At 42.2% G+C, this 26,566-nt stretch overlaps 1 protein-coding gene across 5 annotated transcripts in view; it reads right to left on the bottom strand.

The window, feature by feature from the left end:
• Positions 1-26,566, bottom strand: part of STXBP6 (syntaxin binding protein 6) — a 236,134-nt gene that overhangs the window by 130,413 nt on the left and 79,155 nt on the right. Inside the window, exon 2 of one of the 5 annotated variants that reach the window (XM_041758520.1) lies at positions 16,751-17,823. The exons of the other annotated variants lie outside the window; for them this stretch is intronic. Coding sequence (XP_041614454.1) covers positions 16,751-16,766 — 16 coding nt within the window. The 5' untranslated portion in view covers positions 16,767-17,823. The remainder of the gene's footprint in view (positions 1-16,750; positions 17,824-26,566) is intronic. 5 annotated transcript variants of the gene reach the window in all.

The following is a 26,566-nucleotide window of genomic DNA, read 5'->3' as shown; positions in this document are numbered from 1 at the left end:
AAAACAATATGCTTGGCAATCTCACGCCCTTTTTTTTAAAAAAAATACAAGAGTAATATTAACTATATGTGTAGACAGGTAAGCTGCAGAAGAACTGCTATGTTAGATGCTGTATCCTGCCCACCTAAGCTGAGGCTCGCTCACCTCCTAGTATGTGTGTAACAGCTAACTCAGTCATGTAAGATATAGGTTTTCAAAACATTCCACTTCTCTTTTCTCTGATGATTTTATATATAACATTTAGCTACAATTCTTACTTTATCCTTGCTAAAAAAATAACACCTCACCCCAACACCTCATTTGTTTTATGTCAGATACTTACTGTTCCTCCAATCATTTCTAAGGCATGTAAAAATCAGTATCTACACCAAATCTCTTTCCAGATTCCAAGTTATTCTCAAATTTTAATAAGAAAACGATAATTAAAAAATATAATGTTAGCTCATTATACAAATGTCAAACTGCATTATAAGGAATGGCAATGAATTTTTAAATATTTATTTGCTTCTAATGGGGACAATGACTTCTCCTGACCTTCTTGGAAACAGCAAAAAGCATCTTCATGGTGACCCACACCCAAAAGCTTTCACAAGGCCCCTAAACATGAAGTCCTATTGTCACTGGCCACATGTTCCTAGTAGAGAGGTCACTTGCTGATTTCAGACATTGTCTAGCCCCGTTTTCACGCTAAACACTTGTTTAACATGCTCAAATGAGCCATGTTGGTGGAAAAGAGCACTTAAGTGGTCAGCTCCAGGCAGCTAGAAAGTGCCATATACCCAGAATTGGGGGGGGGGGGGGGGAATGTCAGTGCAAGGGACTGAAAAGCATACATTTAATTATACCTCAACATTATGTGAAAAGAAATTAACCATGTTGCACTTATTTGCCTTTGTCTAAAAAGGTACAGTGGTTTAGACTGAGCTAAATATCAACATGTTTTGCTGCATATATCTAGTAATATTTACATTCCCTTGTAGTGACTCGGTGGCCAAGGTAACAGAGATTCAGCACTAGCAGGCCCTATGGACAAATGTAATTCTGGCCCTTGGTGCCTGAGTATCTTCCTGACTTCGATTCTAGTTTGAGAAGTCTTGATTCCAACTCTAGATGCTCAACTCAGGCACCTGAAAGGCAGGGAGTTCCTCTGGAAACAACAAAGATAAATGAAAGATTTTAGCAAAAGTTTCAATTAGAAGAGGTTACACAAAGCAAGCATATCTATCCTTGTAGTTACACCTTTGTTGGGTTAACCTGAGATATGAAAATTATCGTTAAGTCAAAGCCATCAAGATGTGTCACTGAATTCTTACAATGAATATTGCATGTTTACTCCATCAAGACGCTGCAATACCAGGCCAGTGTTATCCAACAGAAATAAAATGTAGACAACACTCATTTTCTAAGAGCTAGTTTAAAAAGAAAAAAAAACCCTAGATGATATTAATAACATATTTTAGTGAACCCAACCTGTAATAAATATAAAAAGGTTGTTGAGTTCGTTTACATTTTTTTATACTAAAACTTCAAAATCTGGTGTATATTTTAGACTTACCACACAACTTAATTGGGACTAATTTTAAGGACATATGTTCAATATATAGACATAGTGGTTGCTGTACTAGACAACACATCTCTAGGCCTTCGTAAAATACAGCAAATTGAGGCTCTATCCACATTCTTCAGAAAGTAGGGTTCTTTGCCTATTTGTCCAGTATCTTAAAAAGCCTTATCATTACTGACCTCCTGCACTCTAATCTCCAAATATTGTTCTCTTTTTGAAATATCTGATATAACCATGTTTTTATAAGGCTGAGAGAAAAATGGAAACCCTATAGCTTAACTTTGGCAAGTGACCTACCTGTCTGGCCAATTGGTACCTACAGCAACCTCTACCCAGGTGGGATACAAAGGGTGACATTTAGCAGGATGGTTCCCAGTATAAGATATGATGACAGGATCTGGTGTTTAGAAGAACTGGAGAAGGATGGTTTGAGTCCCCAGACTCTTATCCTTCATGCAGGCACGGGTGACCGTAGTGGAAAAAACGGCACTGAAGGGGACCAGGCAAACAAATTACAGCACAGACTTGTGGCCATGTGAAATCGGCACTCATGTGGAAGGCATTCAGCCAGAAGGTGGTTCCATGGCTGAGAGATCCGTGAAGTATATGTAGAGTCTGCAGCGAAGATGTTGTTCATCTTCCCTTTATCTTGAATCTATCATCAGGTGCTTTCCATTATTGCTTTGCTGGCTTGATGCTGGGAGCCTCTTTTTTGACCTTTCAGTAAGCAGGCTGACTGCACACTGGTAAGAACCGCAAGTCTATTTTTATGCTGGTGCATGTCAGAGACTTGTTGACCGGCATGCAGACCTTTTCTGAAATCAATCTTCCTCTCTCTTGCCACAGCAACTCCCCCTCCCCTAGGCAGAACTTCAAACTAAATCATTACATGGGGACTTGGCAAGTGGGGTCTACTATGTCAATTGGAGAGATGAAAAAATGCAGCTACAAAATCTGCCAACAGAGCCAGTTTCTTTTGGTTTTATCTATTCATTCAGCTAACAGTACTGAGCAACTCCATTGTGTCAGCCTCCATGTCAGGCATTGTTCATGAAGCCAAATAACATACGGCCACTGACCTCAGTGTCCTGCCATCCAGTAGGAGAGAAGACAAGCAAACATAAACTGCAGGACAGTGTGAGAAGAACCATGATAAGGATGTCCAAGGACACTTAGGCAGGGAGGACAGAGGAGAGGCATCCAGTTGGGGGGGTGGGGCTCAAGCGGGCATCTGGGAGAGAGAGCATGTGAGGGGAAGTTGAGAGGACCCATCAAATTTGGCTGAAAGAAACAGGAAGAAACAGGAAATGTTTCTTCAGAGAAAGATGGAGGGACACCTGGGTGGCTCAGTGGTGACTCAGCATCTACCTTCAGCTCAGGGCGTGATCCCAGGGTCCTAGGATCGAGTCCTGTATCAGGCTCCCCACAGGGAGCCTGCTTCTCTCTCTGCCTATGTCTCTGCCTCTCTCTGTGTCTCTCATGAATAAATAAAATCTTAAAAAAATAAAACAGAAAAATATGGACTTATATGAAAGTTTATCACACTAATCAACAGAACTGACATGGTCATGAAGGTTATGTGGGGGCAGTGGGCAGAAAGAGGGGCTATATATGAGTTGGGGGTTATTGTGAATAATAAATAAGCAAAAACCATTAAGGTTAAGGGTTTCTAATTCTTTTTTCTTAATTTTTATTAGAGACAGAGAGAGAGAGAGAGAGAGAGAGAGAGAGAGAGAGAGAGAAAGAAACAGGCAGAGGGAGAAGCAGGCTCCATGCAGGGAGCCTGACGTGGGTCTCGATCCCAGGTCTCCAGGATCACGCCCCGGGCGGAAGGCGGCACTAAACCGCTAAGCCACCGGGGCTGCTCAAGGGTTTCTAATTCTAAGGAGAACTTTAACTTTGGTCCTGGTGCCACGAGGGAGTAGACCCTGTATCCATTAGCTACCCAAGGTTCACTGCCATGGATATATAGCCCAGTCACCTGTTCTCCGTCTCTTCTCAGGGTGAGGCCAGATGTCCTCCACCTCGTGTGCCCCCACACCTACATTCCTAGTGTCTGCTCTTTCCTTCCTCTTCCTTGGCTCCTTCTTTTGCTTGAGTGAATGCCATCGTATGTACTTCAAACTCAGGGACCACCACTGTGAAAGCATCCCGGAGGCTAGTACAAATTAGCCAAGGAGGTGATGCTTCCGCCAGAGCCCACAGGCACAGGTACAAGGACTTGTGGCTGAAAGGCCACAGGCTGCCGCGACGGACATCTGCACAACTTCCTCCACGGCCACTCGGCCTGGATGAGGGGTTTCCTTCAGTTGACCCGTGTTTGAGAAACTTGAGATTGTGGAGAGACTAACTGCTGAGGGGCAAAGGGAATGAAAACCTGGTGTCCGGAACACGGTCAACTTGTAAAGAGCAGTGAGTGATTCAATAAAACTGTGGGATGGAGTTTTGACAGACTTCCTAAAAGGAAATGGAGGAAAAGAGAGTCAGCAGAGGAAAAGCTGGCACCGACTTCTTTTCAAATAGGTCTCGAACCACTTCTGATCCCACCGGTGGAGGTCTATTAAAAGTAAAAATGAGACCGAGGGCATACCGGTGGTGCCATCGGAGCCTCAGCTCTCCAACGAGAACTGTATTTCAAAGCACACAGGTAACTGGATGTACCTCGCCAACGCCTTCGCCTTCCGGAGCAGGTAGGCACCGGGGAGCCCAGCAGATGATCTGGAGATGTTCACACCCAGGGGGTGCAGGCCGCAAGGACGCAGCGAATGTGTGAGCGACTCCCCCGTGGGTACAGCGGCACTGACCACGCGCGGTGCCATGGCCATAAGGAGCCCCAGGGCCCACGCTGGCTGAGAGGGAGCTGCTGTGGGGGAAGCTGTCATCGAGACCCACCGACAGGCTTTCTCATGCTCCTCCCAAGCATAATGAAATGGTCAGATCAAATCACCGGTTAGCCTGCTTTCAGGCTTGGGCTGCTGACAGTTGGAGTTTTTATTCAGTTGTGTTTTGAACACAACCCCCTCTGGTCCGACAGCAGGTGGTGCAGTGAAGGCCACGCACGGAAAGAGCAAGTCAATTACTCACAAATGGCGCGCGTCTCCCCGAGAGAGGATGGGGCGATCTGGGCCCTCCTGGCCTCTCCCCAGCTCCACAAACCAATACCTAAGTGTGTACTGAATTGTTTTCAAACTCATTGCTATGAAGCAGAAAACTCCAGAGAGGAGCACTTACTAGGAAAGATAAAAGTGGCATGGCCCAGAACGGAAAGCTAGTGAAAGAGGGGTAAGGAGGGGTCAGAGGAATATCTTAAGTCAATCAGAATCAGCTCTTTAAGGTGAAATCTCTGCCAGAAAATGTGAATGCTCACTCTTGGTGGAGGTTGCTAACCAGGTTAGGAGCTTACCTCATAGCTGTTCGCTTCTTTCTAGAACCTGATTTTGGAAGTGGGAAGGAGGCCCTGTGTTTCAACCTCTCTTACAGCTGACGGTGGCCATGTGACTGAGTCCTGGCTAATGAAACACACTTGGGAGTCACTTGGGTGTCTGGGAGATCTCACAGAAAGCTGGCCTGCTCCTTGTGCCTCCTGGCTTGCCCTATCTTCCTTCTGGAAAGGCAGGTGTCGCCCTACAGGTGGCCCACTCCTCTTGCAACCACAAGGCAGTTGGAGCCAGGAAAGGCAGACAAAGCTGAGAGGTAGAGGAGCAACAATATCCACCCTGGATTCCTATGAAAAAAAAAAAAAAAAAGCATTCCTGATTTTTTGAAGCCATAGTTTATCAGGATTTTCATTATGTGTGGCTGAACAGAATCCTGATAAATGATTCATTCTGAATGTCTGATCAGAATCAAAGACCTTACTTTTTTTTTTTTTTTAAAGAGAGGGGGGGTGGGGGGTGAAGGGAAGAGGGAGAAAGAATCTTAAGCAAGTCCCATGCCCAGTACAGAGCCTGATGTGGATTCAGTCACAGGACTCTGAGATCATAACCTGAGCTGAAATCAAGAGTTGGACACTGAACTGACTTAGCCACTTAGGCACCCCCTCAAAACCTCACATTTTTATGTCTTTCAGTTTTATGCTCCTTACGACATTTAGTAATTAAATTCTACATTCTTTACTTAAAAGGTAAACTCAAAAAAACTGCTAGGTTTAGTTCTGTAAGTAAAGAAGGGCATTTAAAACTTAATTTCTCTGGGTAATAAAACCAGTCTTTCTTAAATATACTCAACTCCTCAGTTGAGTATATTTAATAAAATGTATATCAGTATATTTAGTAAAATGTAATATCAGTATATTTAATAAAATGAGTATATTTTAATATTTTAATAATGAGTATATTTAATAAAATGTAATATCAGTATATTTAATAAAATGTATTGCTATATAATTGGATTATTATATTCAGAAAGGAATACTAATTGGTTTCACTGGTTAGTATGCCTATATCTTGACCTTTTAACAACTAACTAAAAGTTCTGAATAGCAGGTGCTCTAGCTTTGGCTTTCAAGTACCAGGAATTGTAATGCACACATATTTTCTTAGCTTCAAAAATGTGTAATTTGCAGATTCAGAATACTTGTTGATATCCTCACTGAAATTCATTGGCTGTTTTTTTTTTGTATTAAGCAAACTGAATTTCTTAAATGCTTCATTTTCTCTCCAAACAAATTCTAAATGGAAATTAGGGCTTTATTCCCCCTTTCCTTTCTCCATCTTTCTTTGGCTAGTCAAATATAGCTTCTTTCCCAAGTAGAGGTCCAGAGGGTGCAACAAAAAAAAGTTGTCAATTCAAGGAACTACTGAGTGAAAGCAACTTGACAATTCATGTTTTATGTATTGGAAGATAAGTAACAGCAAAACTGGGAGGAGCCCCATGTAGTCCGGCCATCACACAGAGGGTCTCAACACTTCCCCACACTTAGCCATGCTGACCACCATCTAGAGCAGCAAACAAACGACCATCTCTGACCAGGGTGGGCAAGTGGAAGCAGAAAAACACAGCTTTTATTCCTCTTGCTTTAAAACTTCTGAGGATAAAGTTCTAATTAAAGTTATCTTTTTAAAAGATTTTTTATTTATATTTATTGAGAGACACAGAGAGAGGCAGAGACACAGGCAGAGGGAGAAGCAGGCTCCATGCAGGGAGCACGATGTCAGACTCGATCCTAGGACCCCAGGATCACACCCTGGGCTGAAGGCAGATGCTCAACCACTGAGCCACCCAAGGGTCCCTAATTAAAGTTATTTTTAAATGTATCATGGCGGCAGAGCCCGCATACCATCAGCCATGCACAGGTATGTGTGGGGAGTGCTTCAGAACATGGGAGAGCGTTTTCTTGGAAGCCCATTGTTTTCCCTAGTGAACAACAGAGGGGGCCTTGAGTGGATGGCAATGCCCTGGGCATTTTATCATGGTCAAAGCTAAGCTGGAGATGCTGGAACTAGAAGGAGCTTTGGGATCCTGTCCAAGGCTCTGAAGAGTTGTAAACCAGGGTCTCCCATCCAGGGCTCTTATCACTATGCTGGGCATATGAACACTTCATGCAGGAAATGTAAACACACATCCATTACTGTCCTACCCTAGCTTTTCCTTTGTTTACTCTTTTTTTTTTTTTTAAAGATTTTACTTATTTATTCATGAAAGATACACACACAGAGGCAGAGATATAGGCAGAGGGAGAAGCAGGCTCTCTGTGGGGAACCCAATGTATGACTCAATCCCAGGACCCCAGGGTCTCACCCTGAGCAGAGGCAGATGCTCAACCACTGAGCCACCCAGGTGCTCCTCTCCTATTTTTATAAATACCTCCTATAAATAAATAAATAAATAAATACATACATACATACATACATACCTCCTTGTTTCCTAAAACCCTCCTGTCATCAACACTGATGGTCCTCTTCTCATAAAATCTCAGTCATCTTCTTGAGTTCTCTCTTTTTTTATTCCCCTCTAAATCACCTTCCTCTTCTCCTCCATCTGTTTTCCCCTGGGACAGCCCCCTCCAGTGCTTTATGGAAAACATAATATGAATGACTGAGAAATTGCTCAGAAGTAACGACCCACAAGAACACAAAAGTCATAGCAGACTACTATCAAATTCAAGTACCTATTAATATCAGAAGTGGCCCCATCTATTAGTAAAAGTCTCCCCCAAATAATCAAACCTTGAATAACAAGGTAAAACAGGTTTTCTGAAGTAAAAAAGGAGAAAATAGTAGTAATATTGCAGAGCTCCACATGTAAAGGGAAAGCAAAAGAATTCACCATTCTCGGACTCCCTGGGACCAAACTAGTTTAAACAAGAAGCTGTAGCTATGCTTAGACAGCAGTGACATCCATGAGGACAAGAGCTCACAGAAGGGAACACAGATTCCCTTGATGGGAAAGACCCCAAAGATGGGTCTTTGAAGAAAATTGGGACTGAGGAGCATGACACAGTGACAGAAACCGTGATGGAGAAGTAAATGAGAAAACCCAGAACAATTCCAATAAAATGCCAAGGAGCACAGTGTGCACATGCCCAATAATGACATACAACAAGAAAAGTCACTGCCAACTACAGTGGGAAGAAGCTGGGAATGAGAGGAAGGATACAGTCACACACCAGCTACACAAAACAGAGATGTTTCCACAAACAAAACTTCCATTCTTAGACACTAAAAATTCTTCACACAAGGCGGGAGGAGGGGGTGTGGAAACTGACTATGAAGACTTGGGAGTGGCTGTTGACCATAATAGTAAATAGGCAGTGACTGGATAAGAATGTATATTATAGCTAAAGTTTAATGACCCAAAAAAGGTCTAGATGCACACACACTGCCCAGTCAGAGGATGATATCAATACCTCCAAACAGGCTTCTTGAAAGGGAATACTTTCGTCTCACATGCCACTCCTCAAAATGCACGTTTGATTTATAAGGATCCACCCTCAGAGATACTATCTTGTTTTATAAGCTCGTATTTGTACACAGATTGATTTCTGCCTTCTAAAAGATCACTCAGATTTTCACTAGTGGCTAAGAGCTTCTTAGGTCGTACAACTTTCCAAACTGAAAACAAACAGTTTAATACGAAAAATAAGTCTCCAGATTCACTATGCTTTGCCCTGGTCTTACACAGAACACACAAAGCATCTCATCCCTGAAAGTGGGACTGAGAAAGAGTCAGATCTCAGAAATGTTTGAAAAGGACTCACACTTTGAAAAGCCCTAATATTTCTGAAGATCCATTTTTGAACCCATGGTAGGGCAAGATAAAAAGGTAGGCTTTGTTGAGACTCCTAAGTGATAGTGTGGCCCTGCACCTGCACCCAAAGAATCTCTGAGGGGAACTAGAAAGATTATGGCAAGCCTGGATGTTATGTGCTTTAAAGAAACTTTGCACCTACTTCTCAAAGTCTGGGGATCAGATGTTTTACACAAAGACTCTCTGGGAAGTGCCCGCAGCTCAGGCTGTGGGGCAGGCACTCAGAAGCCCTGTGGCACTGAAGCATCTCACATTCAGTAACAGACTCAGTTATTGCCCCCAAGATGGACCACTGGACATTATTCCAACATGGTTGATTTTTCTGAGCTTAGTGAATTCTCTTCAAATAGAAAAAAAACAAGTGACCAAGTGAGGACTGTCTTCTGATCATCAGCACCTAGATAGCATCTCTAAGGATGCTTAGTTTCTCCTCTTTTGTTGTCACCTCAGTAGGGGTTCTTCTGGGTTAACCAGAAACCAATGAGGTATAGAGCATATCCTCAACAAGACTTTCAGAAATTAATACAAGATTATAGAGGGAGAAAGAATGCCCTGCCTCTAGATGTAATAAAAAAACAATGTTGGTGAGTCCATCATACATAACAATTAAGACAGAGTGAACACGATTTGGTTATTACTCAAAAACATCACACAGACTTCCAAGTCCTGAAGGAGATGGGTCTGTCCTATGTTACAGAAATGTATTCTACAGGAGAGAGTGGACAATAAGATGTAGTAGTCATCCTAAAATTGATCCTAACTTCTTCCTGCAACCTCGGGGTGTGTCTTGATATTGTGTCCAGAGCTGATGACATAAGTGGGGAAGGAGAGCATAGAAAGCAACTGGAAAGATGAGGAAAAAACAAAAAGTAGTTACTAGGGAAAAAGAATGAATCTATTTGAATGTGGATAAATTCAAAAGGAAAGAGCATAGAGTAAGCATTAGAGGGAACATATTTTAGCTACAGGCAAAAGCTGGTTACAGCTGGACACCTTACCATACAATGCCATTATATGACATTTAATAGCTTCTACTTAAAAATGCTCATTGAAGTATAAAATGTATGAGCCAGAAGGTAAGCTTTTTCTCTAAGCTGAGTAGTTTGTATCTCTTCCAGGTTTAAAGTTGTCTCTAATCTTCACAGTTTCAGAGAAATGCAGAAGCCAAAGAAGATTCCACAGAAGACTAACAGACAACTAAAAAGATGGGAAGTGGGTACTCGGGTTAAGTATCAGTTAGCTTTTTTTTTTTTTTTAAGGTTTTATTTATTTATTCATGAGAGACACAGAGAGAGAGGCAGAGACAGGCAGAGGGAGAAGCAGGCTCCCTGTGGGGAGCCTGATGCGGGACTCAATCCCAAGGACCCTGGGATCACGACCTGAGCCAAAGGCAGATGCTCAACCACTGAGCCATCCAGCTTTGAAAAAACAGACTGACAGCACCTTAACCTTACTGCTCCAGATTTTTAAGAGTTCTTCCCAAGGGAATCATGGCAAATAATTTTCTGTATTCATCACAGTAAGAGAGATAGCCACACACATAAGATGTTTATGAACAAAGCATTAGATACTTTACAAATGGAAAATATTTCTCAGATGTACAATGGATGAGAAAATTTTCTTTACTCTGGCCAAAATCTATTTCCTTAAAATTTCAGATTGATAAATGGCATTATGTTTTCTAAACTCTCAATAGAAGATCTAGAAGAAAGGGATTTCTAATGCCCATCAACTCTCAACCACAAAAATTCATTCAGCAACACTCCCTGCCCACTAAGTCATTTACAATTAATAGTGACCACATGTGTGAAGCACTTGGCACTCTATACATTACTGGTGAAAGTGTAAATAAGTACTACCTCTCAGAAATCTGTTTGATGATATACACTAATTAGCTGAAGAGATACATTCTCTTTGACCTTGGTATATACCTAACAGCAATATGTAGGTATAGTCACCAAAGACATGTACAAAAATGCTCCTAGCAGCACTATTTGTAATAACCAAAGCCCAAATAAAGTCCAGATGTTGATCAAAAATGTAATTGTAGTATAATTTGTACAACAGAATCCTATTCCATCAGAATGACAAACTATAGCTACATGCAACAACATGGGTGAATCGATCTCGAAAATAATATTGAGGAAGAAGCCAAGCACTAAATTGTACATACTCTACGATTCCATTTATATAAACTTCAAAGATAGACAAATCTACACCATGGCACTAGAAATCAAAATCATGGTTATCCTTGGGGAAGGGGGTATTGAGGGAAGGACATGAGAGCTTCTCTGGAGTTGAACTGAGTGCTAGTTACATAGAAGTGTTCCTGTTGTGGAAATTCATTGCGCTATACGCTTACAATCTGTATACTTTTCAGTATGTAAATATAAAGAAATTAAGAGATTAGCAATCAATTGTGCTGTCTAGGCCTTATCTGGGTTCTAATTAGAACTGTACATAAACACATATGTATATGTATGAGGTATAATGAACATTACCTTACATATATGTATTTTATAGCTCATTCAAATTTTTACACTATTTGAATTTTTACTTATGAGAGATAGACATATATGGGGCACTTGGGAAAGTTGAACATTGACTTCTTGATAAGGAATTTGTTGTTGTGATATTGGTTTCTTTTTGATATTGGTATTTTGACTGTGCTTTTTAAAAGTGTCTTTTAAATATATACGTATGGAAATAATTTAGAATGAAATGAGATAATTTACATAAAAATAATTCAATGAGAGGAAGCAGATGGGAAATAAAGGCAACAGGACTAGCCAGGTGAGTTAATTAATTATTAAAACCAGACCACAGGTTCATGGGGCTCATGACACTATTCTCTCTACTGTTGCATATTTGTAATTTTTCATAAAAAAACTTAGAAAATAATAAATACTTGAAAAATCCCATTAAGACAAATAAGCTTAGTTTTAGACCAAGTGGTATATTTAAGTGCACATAATTAATATATTTCAGCACAAAAATAGTTATCATATATGTACCTGCTACTAGTATTGACTTTTTTCCTACAAATCTTTTCTAAACTTCCATGAAGTTCATTCCTAATATTTTGTATGACCGAATGCAAATCTGAAGGATGTTAAACCAAGTATCATTTTGTATTTCTCCTTTTGAGTTATTCTAGACAAAACTGAATTTCTGAAGAGGCAAAATTGTAATTATTCATGCTCTCCAAGCAGAATTTAATGTTCTGAATCATGACAATTTAACCCTGACCCCATAATTAAAGCTCTCTTTATCATTAGAATAAAATTCTAGGTTGAAAGATTTTAAAGAATTGTGTTTGTTTATTAGTTTATTAATTATTTGAGGGGAAAGAATTACATTAGGAACCGGGTAAGTACCTTAACTTAGCATAGACAAAAAAGGTCTATTTTCCCTCTTGGTTTGCTTAAATGCTCTCAACATATTTTGTTCAACCAGCAAAACCAGAAAAGATGTGACCATAGGGCATTCCAGCTCAGAAGAGGGAGCTACATTATGAGGCTTCTAAGAGTAAAAAGATATCCCCAAACATACTTCATTTCTTCATACATTTGTAAGCATATGTAAAGTGTTCAATATACAAACAGGTTCCAGCCTGATTTCTATTAAATTTCTGACAGCATCAAGATAAGAATAATGTCTTCTGTACCTCTTATAGCATTCCTTTGTGTGTAAAGGAATGGGCCTTCTCCCAATCTCAAAAATCCCGAGTACTAGTAATGTTAGAAAGAAATGGCTTGTGGCTATTGTGACAAATTATCACAAACTGGAGAGCTTAAAAAAACCTAAGTTTATTTTCTCATAATTCTGGAGGCCAGAAGTCCAAAACCACTTCATCAGTAGGCCATGCTCCTGCAAGAGGCTCTTGGGGAAAAATCTATTTTATTTTTTTTAAGATTTAAAAAAATTGGTTTATTCATGAGAGACAGAGAGAGAGAGAGAGAGAGAGAGAGAGAGAGAGAGGAGGCAGAGACACAGGCAAAGGGAGAAGCAGGCCCCATGCAGGGAGCCTGATGTGGGACTCGACCCTGGCACTCCAGGATCACACCCTGGGCAGAAGGCAGGTACTAAACCACTGAGCCACCCAGGTGGCCCCCTTGAGGAAAATTTGTTCCTTGCCTCTTCTGGCTCCTGATGACTGTCAACACTCCTTGACCTGTGGCCATATCACCTAATCTCTGCCTGTCTCTCTCTCTCTCTCTCTTTTTTTTTTTTTTTTTAAGAATTTATCTATTTATTCATGAGAAACACAGAAAGAGAGACAGAGACAGGCAGAGGGAGAAGCAGGCTCCCTGCAGGGAACCCTATGGGGGACTCGATCCCAGGACCCTGGGATCACAATCTAAGCCCAAGGCAGATGCTCAACTGCTGAGCCACCCAGGCATCCCTCTGCCTCTGTCTTCACAGAGTCTTCTCCTCTGTGCATCTGATCTCCCTCTGCTGCTCTTTTAAAGACACATGTGATGCTATTTAAGCCCCACCAGGATAATCCAGGGTAATCTCATCTCAAAATGGTTAATTTAATTCCATCTTCAAAGACTCTTTTTCCAAATAAGGTAAAATGCACAGGTTCCTGGCATGAGGATATGGACCCATCTTTGGGCCTATCCCAATGCCCCCATTCTCCTATGTTTCTATGTTTGTTGTGCTATAGTCACATGACTTTCTGTTTCTCAAGTTGGTCTGCTCCCCTCTGCCCCAGGGAACAATATTTGCCTGTAGGTCTTGTTGTTCTCACCCTCTTCCCAACATGCCTAGTAAACTCTTCTCCAGCCAGCACATCTGAGTTTCTCACTCACTTCCTACTGAAGACATTAAGCTCTGCTCTCTCCTCCAGAGAAATCAATTCAGTATTTTATAGATGATTCTTTAATTTATGGCTCTCTCCCCCATCTAAATGCCATAAAAGCAGTTATGTTTATTTTTGTCCAGGTAAGATCTCAATAAATATTTACTGAATGGATGAATCAAACTTAACTTGAGCTCAGTGGATACCATAAGGCTTAGAGTTGCTGATAGAAGAGGTCAGCATCTTTTTCAAAATGGACATAGAAAAGGCTAAGGGCATACAGATGTGGAGTAATAAGTATTACTTCCTGTTCATAGAAGGGGTGGGAGTGGCAGTAGGGGGGAGGTGGAAGGAGAGTGAGCTCCCAGGGTGGGCTGACAGCCCTTGGGAGCGCTGACAACTCACAAGAACAAAGGGGACAGGGAGCTGGTCATCCACCATCAGAGATGAAAGTGACCAGCACTTTTCTATGGAAAACAGGTCCACCTATCATCTCTGGTATGTGTGTGAGGGGTTATGAAACCTAGGCCAGAAAGATTATTCCAGCTTCTTAACTAAGGTGATAACGGGATATGAGGTTATTCTAAGGAGGGTGAGTCCTAGTGAGTACGGTTGCTTTCTTTTGATTTTGTCTTAAAATGGGTTTGGTTATGCAAGGTGGGATGGTAGTGGCTGAAGAAATCCTAAACTGCTCTGCACGATGGAGGGAGAGAGTAGGCTGCAGGGGAAGAGAAGGCTCATCCGAGCAGAGCCCTACACGTTTAATAAGAAACAGCAAAACTTCCCTTGTGGCAGTGCAGCTGGAGCTCTGGGGAACAGACAGGACAGCATTATCTGCTGGTATATATGAAGCAAATACTCCCCTCTCTACAAAGAAACCCTTATGTCTACCTTGCTCAGCACTGCCTTTTGCTAAGTGAAAAGGGCATGATGACCTGCATGTGTGCTAACCCTGCTGTGACCACAGATATGGAACGGGTAGACACAAGACATAGATGGTGAGAAGCCAATGGTATCTGGTTCCCACTGCAATCTACCACCAGGGAGAATATGGGTCATCTCTCCTAGTCAGGTTGCTAAAAGGCAATATAACAGTAGTGCTAAAATAAATGATCAGTAATGTCCCCTTAGCTTCTGGTGACAGAGGAATATTCTCTGAGGACTGTGATGGCTTGACGCAGAAAGAAGCGGGTTTAGGAAGCCCTTCTGTCCATGCACAGAGGTTAAGTGTTCAGGCTCTGGACACTTACGGATCAGGTTTGAATCCCTGCTACGGGATTTACCGGTCCTGTGACATTAGGCTAGTTAGTGAAAGCCCTGAACTCCTTTCCTCATCTGAGGAAAGGGGTTAGTCTGCACCCATGCCTCTCTGGGAGGGTTAGTAGAAATGGATTTAATGAGATCATACATGTAAGCTGGTTAGTCCAGTAACTGGCATATAATAAGTGTTCAATCAATGTTGGTTATTTGTATTGTTTCCATCTGAAAGATCTTTCATGCTCAGCTACTGGTCTACAGAAATTATGCTGAACGTGGTAGAAAGGGAGGGTAATATCCTTAGAGGGATGCCTTGTAGATAGATGTTAAAGTGATCAACCTCCTTGAGGCCACCGTCCCACCTGACCAACGAGTCCCAAGTCTGATGCCAAAGCTTCCACAAGCTATGCATCCAAATTCTTCTGCTCCAGCTGCCACAACAGCCATTCAACCTACGATAGCTCTTCATCTTCACCACACTGGTGGAAGGAAAAGGCTTCAGGTTGATCATCTTTTTTTGATCTGGCCCCTCCGGTCCTGGTTGCCTCCTTTGCTGCTAAGGACGAACAGGTTGGAATGTTGGTGCCCTGGCCACTTTGGGCATGACTGCAGAGTAAACTGGTAGCATGGAACTCTCATCACCAGGAATGACTAGGGACATTCAAACCCAAGTGGCAAAGTGAAATTGGAGTCCTAGCCCTCAGTGGAAGCAACATGAGCATCAGATCTCTGGTGAGCAGTTGGTGGCTATGGTGAGGAAGGGATGGTGCTAAGGCACAGTACACCTCAGCCAGCAGGTGGTCTAACAATCTGGTCCTGCTTCTTTGAGCAAGCTCTTCTCCACAGAGACAGCTCCAGGGCTCTAAACCAATAGGGTGAACAAGCAGGAGATGACAACCACAGAATCAGCAGCTTCCACTCCTAGTCTGTGCTAGGAAATCAGCTGGGCACTTGACGCATATTATCTCTAGACTTTACAGCCACACCACTCAGCCCTACTGCTGAGCAAACCGAGGCACAGAGGGGAAATAATCTACCTGAGATCACACAGCTGGTATCAGTGCAAGATTCAAACCCAAATCTGTCTCACCCCAAAGCCCGAGCTCTTTTCCCCACTGTATTATGCAGCTACTGGCTGCTGATCCCCATGTATATCCAAAAGCACGAGAGACTTTAATTTCCAGCTGGCAAATAATGGGCAATTGAACACGAAGAAGACATTGCCTACTAGGTGTCTGGTCATGTGGGTCTATGTAATGAAGAAAAACAAATCACTGTACTTTAGAGAAGAAGAGAGTTACAGAGAAAAAAATAGACCTCAGTAAGGAGTTCATGACCAAGTTACAGAGGCTGGCCCACTGGCGTCGGAGGGCTTCTCCCCTATCAGGGGGATGAAGGGACAGACACCTAGTGAGGGATACAGGTAAAATGCTACAGACTAAGGCCCCAGATGCAAGATTTGGCTCTTACAGCATTTAATGGTGGAAGAAAATCCAAGTGAATGGCATTAGTTTGCATAAAAATGAACATGGAGAAAATAAAATGATAAACCAGAAATTGGTTTTTAGAAGTTTCTTTTAAATCCTCAAAGTGTGTTATCAGATGGTGGGGAATCCAAGCTCTTCGGGGACTGGGTGCATAGCTTAAAGGCAGTCCTGGGTACAGGCCTGCAGAAGCTGCCTGCTGCCTACTGGAGTCTGAGGCTCTCCAAACAAACAAAGACACTTTGAGCAGAAAATAAAAGTCACAGGACATCGGCTTAAAAACAAAACATACCCTCTCACTAACAACCAGGCGAATGTTCGTGTGTTTTGTTTTTATAATACACTGATCAACCATACCTTCAAAACAAACTACTGGAACTTAGCTCTTACCACGTGCAGCACTCATGCTGAGGTCAGGGCCGTGGCACTTCGGGTATCACCAGGTAACACAGCCATAAAGCAGTCATGTGTGGTTCCCGCTGTGTTCTTCCCGGGCACGTACCACTGTTTACGCATTCAGTATATTCTCAGGGCTCTTAAGCAATCTGAGGATGGAGCTGCACTTCACATGATCATCCTCCCCCTCCCCATACACAGAGCTCTGCGCTTAACTGGCAACCAGCATTCAGAGGCCTATGGTGTGCCAGGCTCCTTACGGGTGGCTTTGTTTATTTGCCACACCAAGCCCATGAGGTATGAGTTGTCCCCGTTGTGTAGGTGGGCAACGTGGTTCATGGAGGGTAGCTACATTCCACGGCTACAGCTAGAAAGAGATGTGGCTGAGATCCAAAGGGTGCTGCGTCTGACGCCAGTCCTGCTCTCCACACCAAAACCTCTCAGTGTATTTAGTGACGTTAAGTATCCAGCCTTCTGGCTTTCAACTGAAACTCTATTAGCTTGTTGCTCCTTTGCTCTTCAGAAAAGATGGGTACTCTCCTGTCTTCAGAAAGTATAATTTCATAAAAGCCAACATGGCAGTGATAAAACTTGTAATCGGGCTCCCAATACGTGTCGAGCTCCCTGGATTAGAAACCATCTTTGGCCCCTCCTGAAAATTTCAATCTCTGTTTGAAAGTCACCAGTTGCTTTCTTGCCTCTTCCAGTTCAGTGTCTGACACATGACTGATGACTCTCACTCCTTATCACCAACAGAAGGTGGCTTTCAAATGTCAGATGAGGATGATGAGGAAACTAACATTTATTAAGCCTTCATTGTATTCTGGGGCCAAGCAAGGCTGTTTATGTATGTCTTCTCACATAATTTTTCAGTCCAGTCCTCCAAGACAAATATTTGTAATCGCCATTTGGCATAAGTAAAGATGGACGCTCAGAAAGGCCAAGTGGTTCTCTCCAGTTTACATAGCTCCTATACCTAGTCAGTGGAACCCAGATTCAAATCCACATTTTTTTTCTGTCTCCAAAGCCTCTGCCCTTATGCTGAGTTACTTCTGATCACTTTGATCCTGGAAATGGAAGACACCCAGATTATGCACACAGAACTATCACTTGATTAGCCATTTCTGGGCCTAGGTTTTCCCCAGTTGTTATTCTACGTATGACCAAAGAGAGCCTCATATCAGATGGGCCTTTGCAACTTCTCACCAATATGGTATACCTGACTTGTCAGCACACACACACAACTCTCATCTTCTTTTTTTTATTTTTAGAGATTTTATTTATTTGTGAGAGATACTGAGAGAGAGAGAGAGAGAGAGAGAGAGAGAGAGAGGCAGAGACACAGGCAGAGGGAGAAGCAGGGCCCCTGCAAAGAGCCCAATGTGGCACTCAATCCCAGATCCCAGGGATCACACCCTGGGCCAAAGGCAGACACTCAACCACTGAGCCACCCAGGTGTCCCAGAACTCTCATCTTCTCAAGACCCATTAGATATTTAGGAAAATGATGGGTGCTCTCCAAAGCATCTCTCATAAAAGCAAAACCTGAAAGTTCTAATTGGGCTCATGAGATTAGGCTAAAATTAGAGTAATCCAACTCACCAATCTAAGTAAATCATTCCAATCCAAATCTCATGTTTAAGACTGCACAGACCAAGGTATTTATGACACTGACTACATTGTATAATGCCAAGTGCCGTATCCTCAAAAGACTTCAAGAACTACCATCATATACTTACCTCTAGGCAAAAATCAAACTGGTCACAGGGAAATTTAAACTCATTTCTGCAAAGCTCTCCCCTTGCTTGTGACCTGCAAATTTCCAGTCCAGACCTCAAAGAACTCATTTTATGAGGAAAAAGATGCCTTTTTTTCCTCTGACTTCAACATTCACAGAGTTGTACTGTAGCTCAAAATAAAATTAGATTTTGGAAGGAAGTGAGTTTGAAATATTCTGAAGAAAAATCTTGGCAATAAGATTCCTATCATGTCACAGTCTTAAAGCCAGTGAATTTTCTCTGGAAGGCTGGCTAACAGTGATTTAAGAAAACACCACAAACACACTTTTTGAAACTGAAGGAGGCATTTGTGATCCAAAGTGCCCTTGGTTAGTAAGTTGATTTATGAAAATAAGTGATGCAAGTTTCCTTAGTGCCAAGTGGCATTTTTTCTCTAACACTGTTAAAACGTAAAAACCAAAAGCAGCCAAATTAAGAGAACCCAAAGTCCATTGAATAGGCTGACCTCTAAAATCCAAGGTAAGAACTGTCACCATACAAAAAGTTTCCAAGCAAGAGTTCTTAAGTATCAACGCTGAATAAATGAGTGCTTCCAACAGATACATAAAGAAATAAGCACTATAGAGTAATGATTAAAACAGGATGACCAGATATTTACCATTTATCACAGTGTATCAACCTCTCATACAATGCTCTGAGATGGTATATAATGTGTGGTAATAGTTGTTCAATAAATGCTCCCAGTGTTACTATCACCACTACCATTAGCTTTAGAGGGGATGCCACTTTCTGCAAATACAAATGCCCTCAGGGAAGGTATTCAAATTATATACCAGTCTTTAAAAGTTTTTGTAAACAATATTATTTCTCTCCTAACAGATCAGTCACTCTGGAGGAACTATTTTTAATTGTGTTGGTGGAAGAAGAGAAAGTGATTTCAGAGTGAGGGAACAGTGGCCAGATGGGTTACAAGAGACCAAAGGCAGATTAGTACCTAATAGTAGTTAATAGGACACGTGAAGTGAGCAGCAATACAGAGAGAGGTAAAGATAATCTCTGAAACACATACAGAAAACAAGCCCAATCTCAGGGCTAGGTTATTTCTGAATACAAGTGATCTTTTTTAATCATTCCAAATTCCATGGAAAAGGGGTATTATGATATGTTTATCTTTATGTAAGACATGGCACATTGGAAGGTTTTTGTAGACCTAGTAGAGTGTTTGAATTTCAGTTCAAAAAATTTCATTCCCAAAGAGGGTTGGCATAGCCGGGCTATAAGTAAATGGTCTATACGACTCTTACATATGAAATATAACCACTGACAAAGAAAAATACTTATGTACAAAAAAAAAAAAAGGAAATGCACTAGCTCCAATAGAATTACTCACAGGGGAACAAGGGACTTTGCTGTATCAGCAAAGAATAAGGCTTCCCTGGATGAATCAATAAATGTTAGGTCCAGAAAGGAAGTGTAAGTTTCCCTGTTTTAAACAGTACAAAAGGCCAAGAAGCTTCAGAACTAAATAAACCAGTCCTGATCTTATAATAGCAAGACTGGACTAAAAGCAAGTACAGTCCAAATCAAACATAATATTAAAACTGAAACAAATAACTGTTTCAACTGGATTTCAGGTTCTGAAAGGATAGCCATCACGTGCAACTACCAAGTGCTAATAAGCACTGTGACAGGCCTCTTGCCTGTTAGGACATTTAGTTCACATAGCAGCTGGCTGGCTCTCTACCTTGAAGAAAGCCATGGAATCACTAGGGGTGGGTTGGCGGGCAGGGAGTGTGGGCTGAGGTTGATTCCAAAGGGCAGTTTAGGGATCCCTGGGTGGCTCAGCGGTTTGGTACCTGCCTTTGGCCCAGGGTGTGATCCCAGAGTCTTGGGATTGAGTCCTGCATCGGGGTCCCTGCATGGAGCTTGCTTCTCCCTCTGCCTGTGTCTTTGCCTCTCTCTCTCTCTCTCTCTCTCTCTCTGTGTCTCTCATGAATAAATAAATAAAATCTTTTTTAAAAAAAGGGCAGTTTATATGCTCACTACTTTGGGCAACCACCTCTAAAAGCCAGAGATTTTAAAACAGATTGTAGTTCTTTGGTGATAAGTTATTATTACTGTAGCAAAGGTTTCCAACCCCCAGGACTCTAGCTAGGGAATTTTCCGACCATCTTGACTATGCATCCTCTCAATAAAAAATTTATGAATATTAACTGCTAGTATATGCCTATTTGTATGTTATGCACTTGAACTACTGGTCTAAAATATTCTAGTGATTATAAGGCATGCATGAATATATAAATTAGAAAACAGTTATATTTAAATAAAAATTCTACTGTTTTTATCTTTTAACCCAGTGGATCGGGTGGCACAGCACATTTAGAGACAATGGCATTTGGCCTTTCCCCTCAGACACTGGGCACTCTCCACTTTATGGATCTGCATGCCCACAGGAAGTAACAGAGAAGGCGGATAAGAGTAAACACTTGGTCTTTACAGCTGAGCCCACACCCAGTTTCTTGCAACATTCAAACCCTAGGAAAGACACAGCCACTTGCACGATTAGCGGCCAGCAGGCTCTCCTTCTCTTTAGGAGCAAGTGGTACAAATTGCTCCTGCAGAGATACGTGGAAAGGAAGAATAGGGCGATCTAGCCTCAAATTCAGCTTAACCACTAATCCCATCTCTTCCTCATCTAACGCACTTCAGTCAGAGGCAGTCCCAAGGTTAAAAATTGGCAAGAAGATCTGAACATATTGTTTTCCTTCCTTTGTCTTACGGTAGTTGTTCTGTGACATCCAGCAAGCCATCCACCCCCTGTGGGCCCCATTTGTCATGTGAACACTGGTGTTTGATTTGGGAATGACTAAAGATTCTTCTAGATACAAAATTCTGGAGTTCTAAAAGAAACTTCCAAAGAAGTTAATTTCTCTAAGCATTTTTGCTCTGTGGTCCAAATGCTGGATCTGATATAATGCCAGATGTGAATCATTAATTAAATGCACTGACTTAGAAAAACAGTAAGCATATGTTTGGTTGCATTTACCACTTCCCCCATTTCTCATCTAACAACAATACAACAGAAGATGGCTAATGAATTTGTAAGTGAACCAGACCAAAAAGATGAAGAACTGTCTCTTTTAAGGAACATTAGGGCTGACTCTAGGTAAGACACACACCTTCCTTTCTCTGCAAATACACATTCTCTCTCTCATGTAGACCTGCAAATGTGTAGGGAAATGAAATGATGCCCTAACCCTAATGAAAGCAGGCATCATAAATGTACCTCAAAGAGAACTGGATCCAGACCTTTGTTAAATATCATGGGGATGGTTAACTAGCTGTGAAGCACACAAAGTGCAATAGGATTACTTTACTTTTAAGCAGTTCTGGCAGACATGGGTTTAGAAATAAGCTCCCATTTGCTGGTCCATGGCAGAGACCTGAAGAGAGCACACAGTGTTGAGGTTCCAGTCTCCAGTCTCCACCACTCACGGGCAGTATGCGCATTTCCTCTAATAAGTAACCTGTGGGATTCTCCATGTCCTCAGCTGTAAGATGGGTATGGGGGGGGGGTGGCGGAGGGAGACCGAGTTCCTCATTTCTAACTGTGAAAACTGGAAAAAAAAAAAACAAAAACAAAACATCCAGCAACAGATAAATGGATAAATATTCTACGGTACTCAAAAATCCATTTAAATTACCTTTACAGGGGAATCTCTGGGTGGCTCAGTGGTTTAGCACCAGTGATTGATCCTGGAGTCCCGGGTTCCAGTCCCACATCGGGCTCCCTGCATGCAGCCTGCTTCTCCCTCTGCCTATGTCTCTGTCTCTGTCTCTGTCTCTCTCTCTCTCTCTGTGTTTCTCATGAATAAATAAATAAAATCTTTTAAAAAAAATTACCTTTACAAAGCGTGGATAATACATACAAATTTTTGTTACCGTGTTAAATGAAAAAGAGAGGACAAAATAGAATATTACAGAGGCGAAGAGACTAAAAACAAGAAGCTGAAAGGCCAAGATCATGAGTTTTACATTCTTTCTACTATTGTTCTTTCTTTCTTTTTTGCCGGTGGCACTTTCTCTCCTGAGAAAGAACACATGCACGTTTACTGGGAGAACTACACTTAAGTGGTCTTGGATTCCCCAAACACAGCTGACTCTTACCTACATGCAAGACGGAAAGGGTTCTGTCAGAGAAGAACACTTCTATAACTGCTGTTTGCTCCTATTAGCTGGAAACGAGAGGGCTGTTCTCAACTCTACTGCCTCCTTTTATGAAAATGAAAACTTAGATCTCAAGGCATCAAGGCCGATTATATTCTTGCCATCTCCAACTCACTTGCCAAGCACCCCCCCACCATACCCCAAAGACTCCTGAGAGCAGCATAATTTGTGAAACTGAATACAGACATCAAAATGCAGTTGGGCAGGGAGTCTACAACCTGAGCCACATGGGATCCACGTGTGGTGGATGAAAACCAATTTGAGTTAAAAGGGTATGTGTGCTGGGAGGGCAGTATGAATATTCTCAGAGAAAGTTTTAATAAAAACAGAGTTTCCATTTTTCTCCTGAAAGCCCTTTCTAAGGAAATAGAGAACTGAAAATGGTTCCTGCAGGGAAAGAGTATTCAGGGAAAGTTTTGATAGATTCAATGCCATTAAATGGTCATTTATTCCTCCATAATATGAACTTTCTTCAGGCGAAACACTCAGGTACTTCACAAATCTGAGATCACAGTTTAGCTTCCCCACTGTATGTTACAAGGAACCATTTATAAATTGCTCATTTTGGAGGATTTTAAAAGCTTCAATAAATCAAGGAAATCCACGTTTTCTGCTTAGTAACTGGGCTGATAGGTAGAATAAAAACTCTTGCTCAATAATCTGATGAATTCCAAGAGAAAAAAAAGACCACCTGGAAGCATCTTGTGTAAACAACAGCAAGTTTAAAAAAGGGAGGGAGAGCGCCTGGGTGGCTCAGTGGTTGAGCATCTGCCTTTGGCGCAGGTCGTGATCCCAGGGTCCTAAGACCAAGTCTCGCATCTGGCTCCCTGCAGGGAGCCTGCTTCTCCCCCTGCCTGTGCCTCTGCTTCTTTCTCTATGTATCTCATGAATAAATAATTAAAATCTTAAAAAAGAAAAAAAGAGCACCCAAATAACTACAGCTGGTAGAACCCAGATCGAATGTTTGAACTCAGCCTGGAGCTCCGCCCCAGAAAGTAAGTCCATGGTGTAGTCTCAGAAGAGTAGAATATTGCCTGATTCTACCCCCAGACACTTTATCCATTCCACATGGGACAGAGAGGTGTCTACAACATGGTTCCTGCCATCCAGGGGCTGGCAGTCCCAGGAAGTAACCAGAAAGCAAACTGGCAAACACAATCCAGCAATGCTAAACACTATTACGAATATGTCATGGGAGGCCAGGGAGGAGTGTGCTCAAGTTCAGAGCACAGTAACTAACTGGTCATTTATTCTTCTCAGTACTGGACACCCTGGAAAGCTGTCCTTGTGGTTATTTATAGTTTCTTGTGGAAAATCCTGCATATGGTGTAGCATGACTGTAACTGGGATGTGAATATCACTCATACTTGTTAGCTCTTTAAAGGAAGGGTAACAGGGAAGGAGGAGAGACTTGGGCAAATAAGAACCTGATCTGGGCTAAGAAGCTGGGTCCACGGGCGTTTGTACCAGCCTCTCCCACTTCTGCTGTTTGCTTAAAGTGCACTTGACTGACCCCAGAGAATGTTTTGTTTTATTTTGTTTCCATTTTCCTTTTGATCCCATGAAGATAGGTGTAGGAAAATAACGTCTCCCATTTCAGGGACAGGAACTCCCATAGACGAAGCCAGTTCTAACTCCCCCACAAAGTTGCATGAAGAGGCCTGAACACAACAACTTCAGTATCCAGTTTACCCAGGAAGGTTCAATTACCCATGAAATCAGAGTGGAAGTCTTCAGACTCAAAAACAGCATGTGATGCATGCACCCCCACCCCGCCAACTCCATTTCTAGATTGGCTGGGGCAGGAGGGGGTGGGGGGGGACAGAATAATCTTGGATCATAGAGAATTAAGAGAAGCTTGGTTTAGAAATTGGAAGCCAGAATGCCCGTGAGATTCCTGGCAGGGATGGGACAGAGCGGGCAGGGATAGAGCAAACTTGAGAGGGAAAGGGAAAAAAAGTATGGAAGGGGAGGGTGGAAGCCAAGTCAAATCTGGGCTATTGTGTCATTCTGTCCTATGTGACATGGGTCACAGAAGCCTGTCATAGACATATATTAACATGTTTTATAAAAACACTGCAGATGAATTACTTATGTATGGCAAGAACCAATGGGTGTCCCATTTAATGACAAGATAATGATGTTGCTCATAGAGCTGAAGACTTCTTATGTATCAGGCCTCATATGCACTCATATTTAGTTCAGTTACTCTTTAAAAAGCCCTTGGGGATATAGACATTATTTCCATTTTACAGATGAGAAAACTGAGTTTCAAAGAGCTAATACAGCCAATATTTCTCCCTAAGTCAGTCTTACACCTAGGCCTGTGTTTTGTATATCTGGGCTAGAAGAAGGCAGGGAGCAACAGTGACTGGAGGGCATCCCCGAGTGCCTCTGACTACACTACTGACAAATGAAATCCTGATGATGTTCACCTTGCAATACAGCAGCAAAGAGCACTGACTTCTACTCTTCTACAAACGGCAACCCAGATGATCAACAAAGAACACATCTGCATGGATTAAAACCTGGCTTTCTTGGTCAGTGGCTGGCATCAGCTAACACCAGGGTTTGCCAGCCACGTTCCAGAAGGAGTGCTGCCTCCGTGTGCAATCTCTCTCAACACTTGCTCTACCTTTGCAATTAGTCCAAATTAATCAAAGCAAACCTAAGTGAATCAGCTGTGAAATTCCTGCTCTTCACAGTGGGCTGTGGGGTAGAAGAGCACACAGATGGAGTTTCCTTTTTAAATGAAATGTTTTGGCACTAGCCTCTGTCAAGAGTTTTCCCTTGTTTCCATCTGGCTTTAGTACTGGAACGCATACGTGAGAGAATGGAAAAAGAAAACTCTGTTGGCGTGCGAAACCACTAGAAAAGCTCAAGTGGTTGACAGCATATCCTCTAAGCCCTCAGAGATGAAAACGCTTTGCTCCAGGAATGCTGCTGCATTGTTTTTAAGGAAGGGGAGAGCTCTGTTTCTCAGACGGAGCCCTGTCCTGGAAAACAAATTGAAAAGTGTGCACATTTGGAGGGCGATGGGCCCAGACGTGTGTCCTGCCCCGTCGCTCCCCAGATGCCGGGCCCTGCCCGGTACACTTACTCGCTTGAGGCCTTGGCTACATCATCTCAAAGCAGCAGCCACGTCACAAGCCCGCTGTGCGGATTACATGAGGATTACCTGCTGAGGGCTTAGTTCTCCATTTTTGGAATGTCCTCTTCACAAGGCTTTAGGAGACACGAATATTATTACCATCAGTTTTCACAGGAAGGGCTCTAGAACCACCACGGAAGCTCTAAAAAAGGCTCAGACATCCACTTTTTTCTATTACATAACTGAACCAAACAAGTCCATACACGGCCGTGTTCCTGTCAGGAGCCTCTCAGAAATCCCCGGGAAGTGAATTTTCTCTAAGAGCCAAACACATCCACTATCATTCTAATATGCTTTCTTAACAGTCTGCTTGTTAGTGTACAGGACTGTCACCAGCCAGCCGAAACCCACCAAGGCTTAAACCTGTAGGAAAGCAGAGTAATGCCAAGACACCATTATCACTAAAGTTGTGTGAGGAGGTATAGAAACGAGGTTTGGTTTGGGAAGTTCTCTCCCATAAAATTCTTATGTGAGAGGGGATCATAGTGGCTAAGGGGATGCAGACCTACAATTAAAATACCTGGGTTCAAATCCCTGTTGGTAACTCATAAGCTGATGATCTTGGGCAAGAGAATTTACTCCAGTATGCTCAGTTTCTTCATTTACAAAGTGAAGACAGTACGGTTATCTACCTCCTAACACTTCTGTAAAGATAAAGAACCATGCCTGATATAGGAGTTCAACAAATATCATT

Source organism: Vulpes lagopus, chromosome 6 (genome assembly GCF_018345385.1).
Source record: "Vulpes lagopus strain Blue_001 chromosome 6, ASM1834538v1, whole genome shotgun sequence".
Lineage (NCBI taxonomy): Eukaryota > Metazoa > Chordata > Mammalia > Carnivora > Canidae > Vulpes > Vulpes lagopus.
The sequence above is the reverse complement of the archived record's forward strand: the minus strand, read 5'-3'. Positions and strand labels throughout refer to the sequence as shown.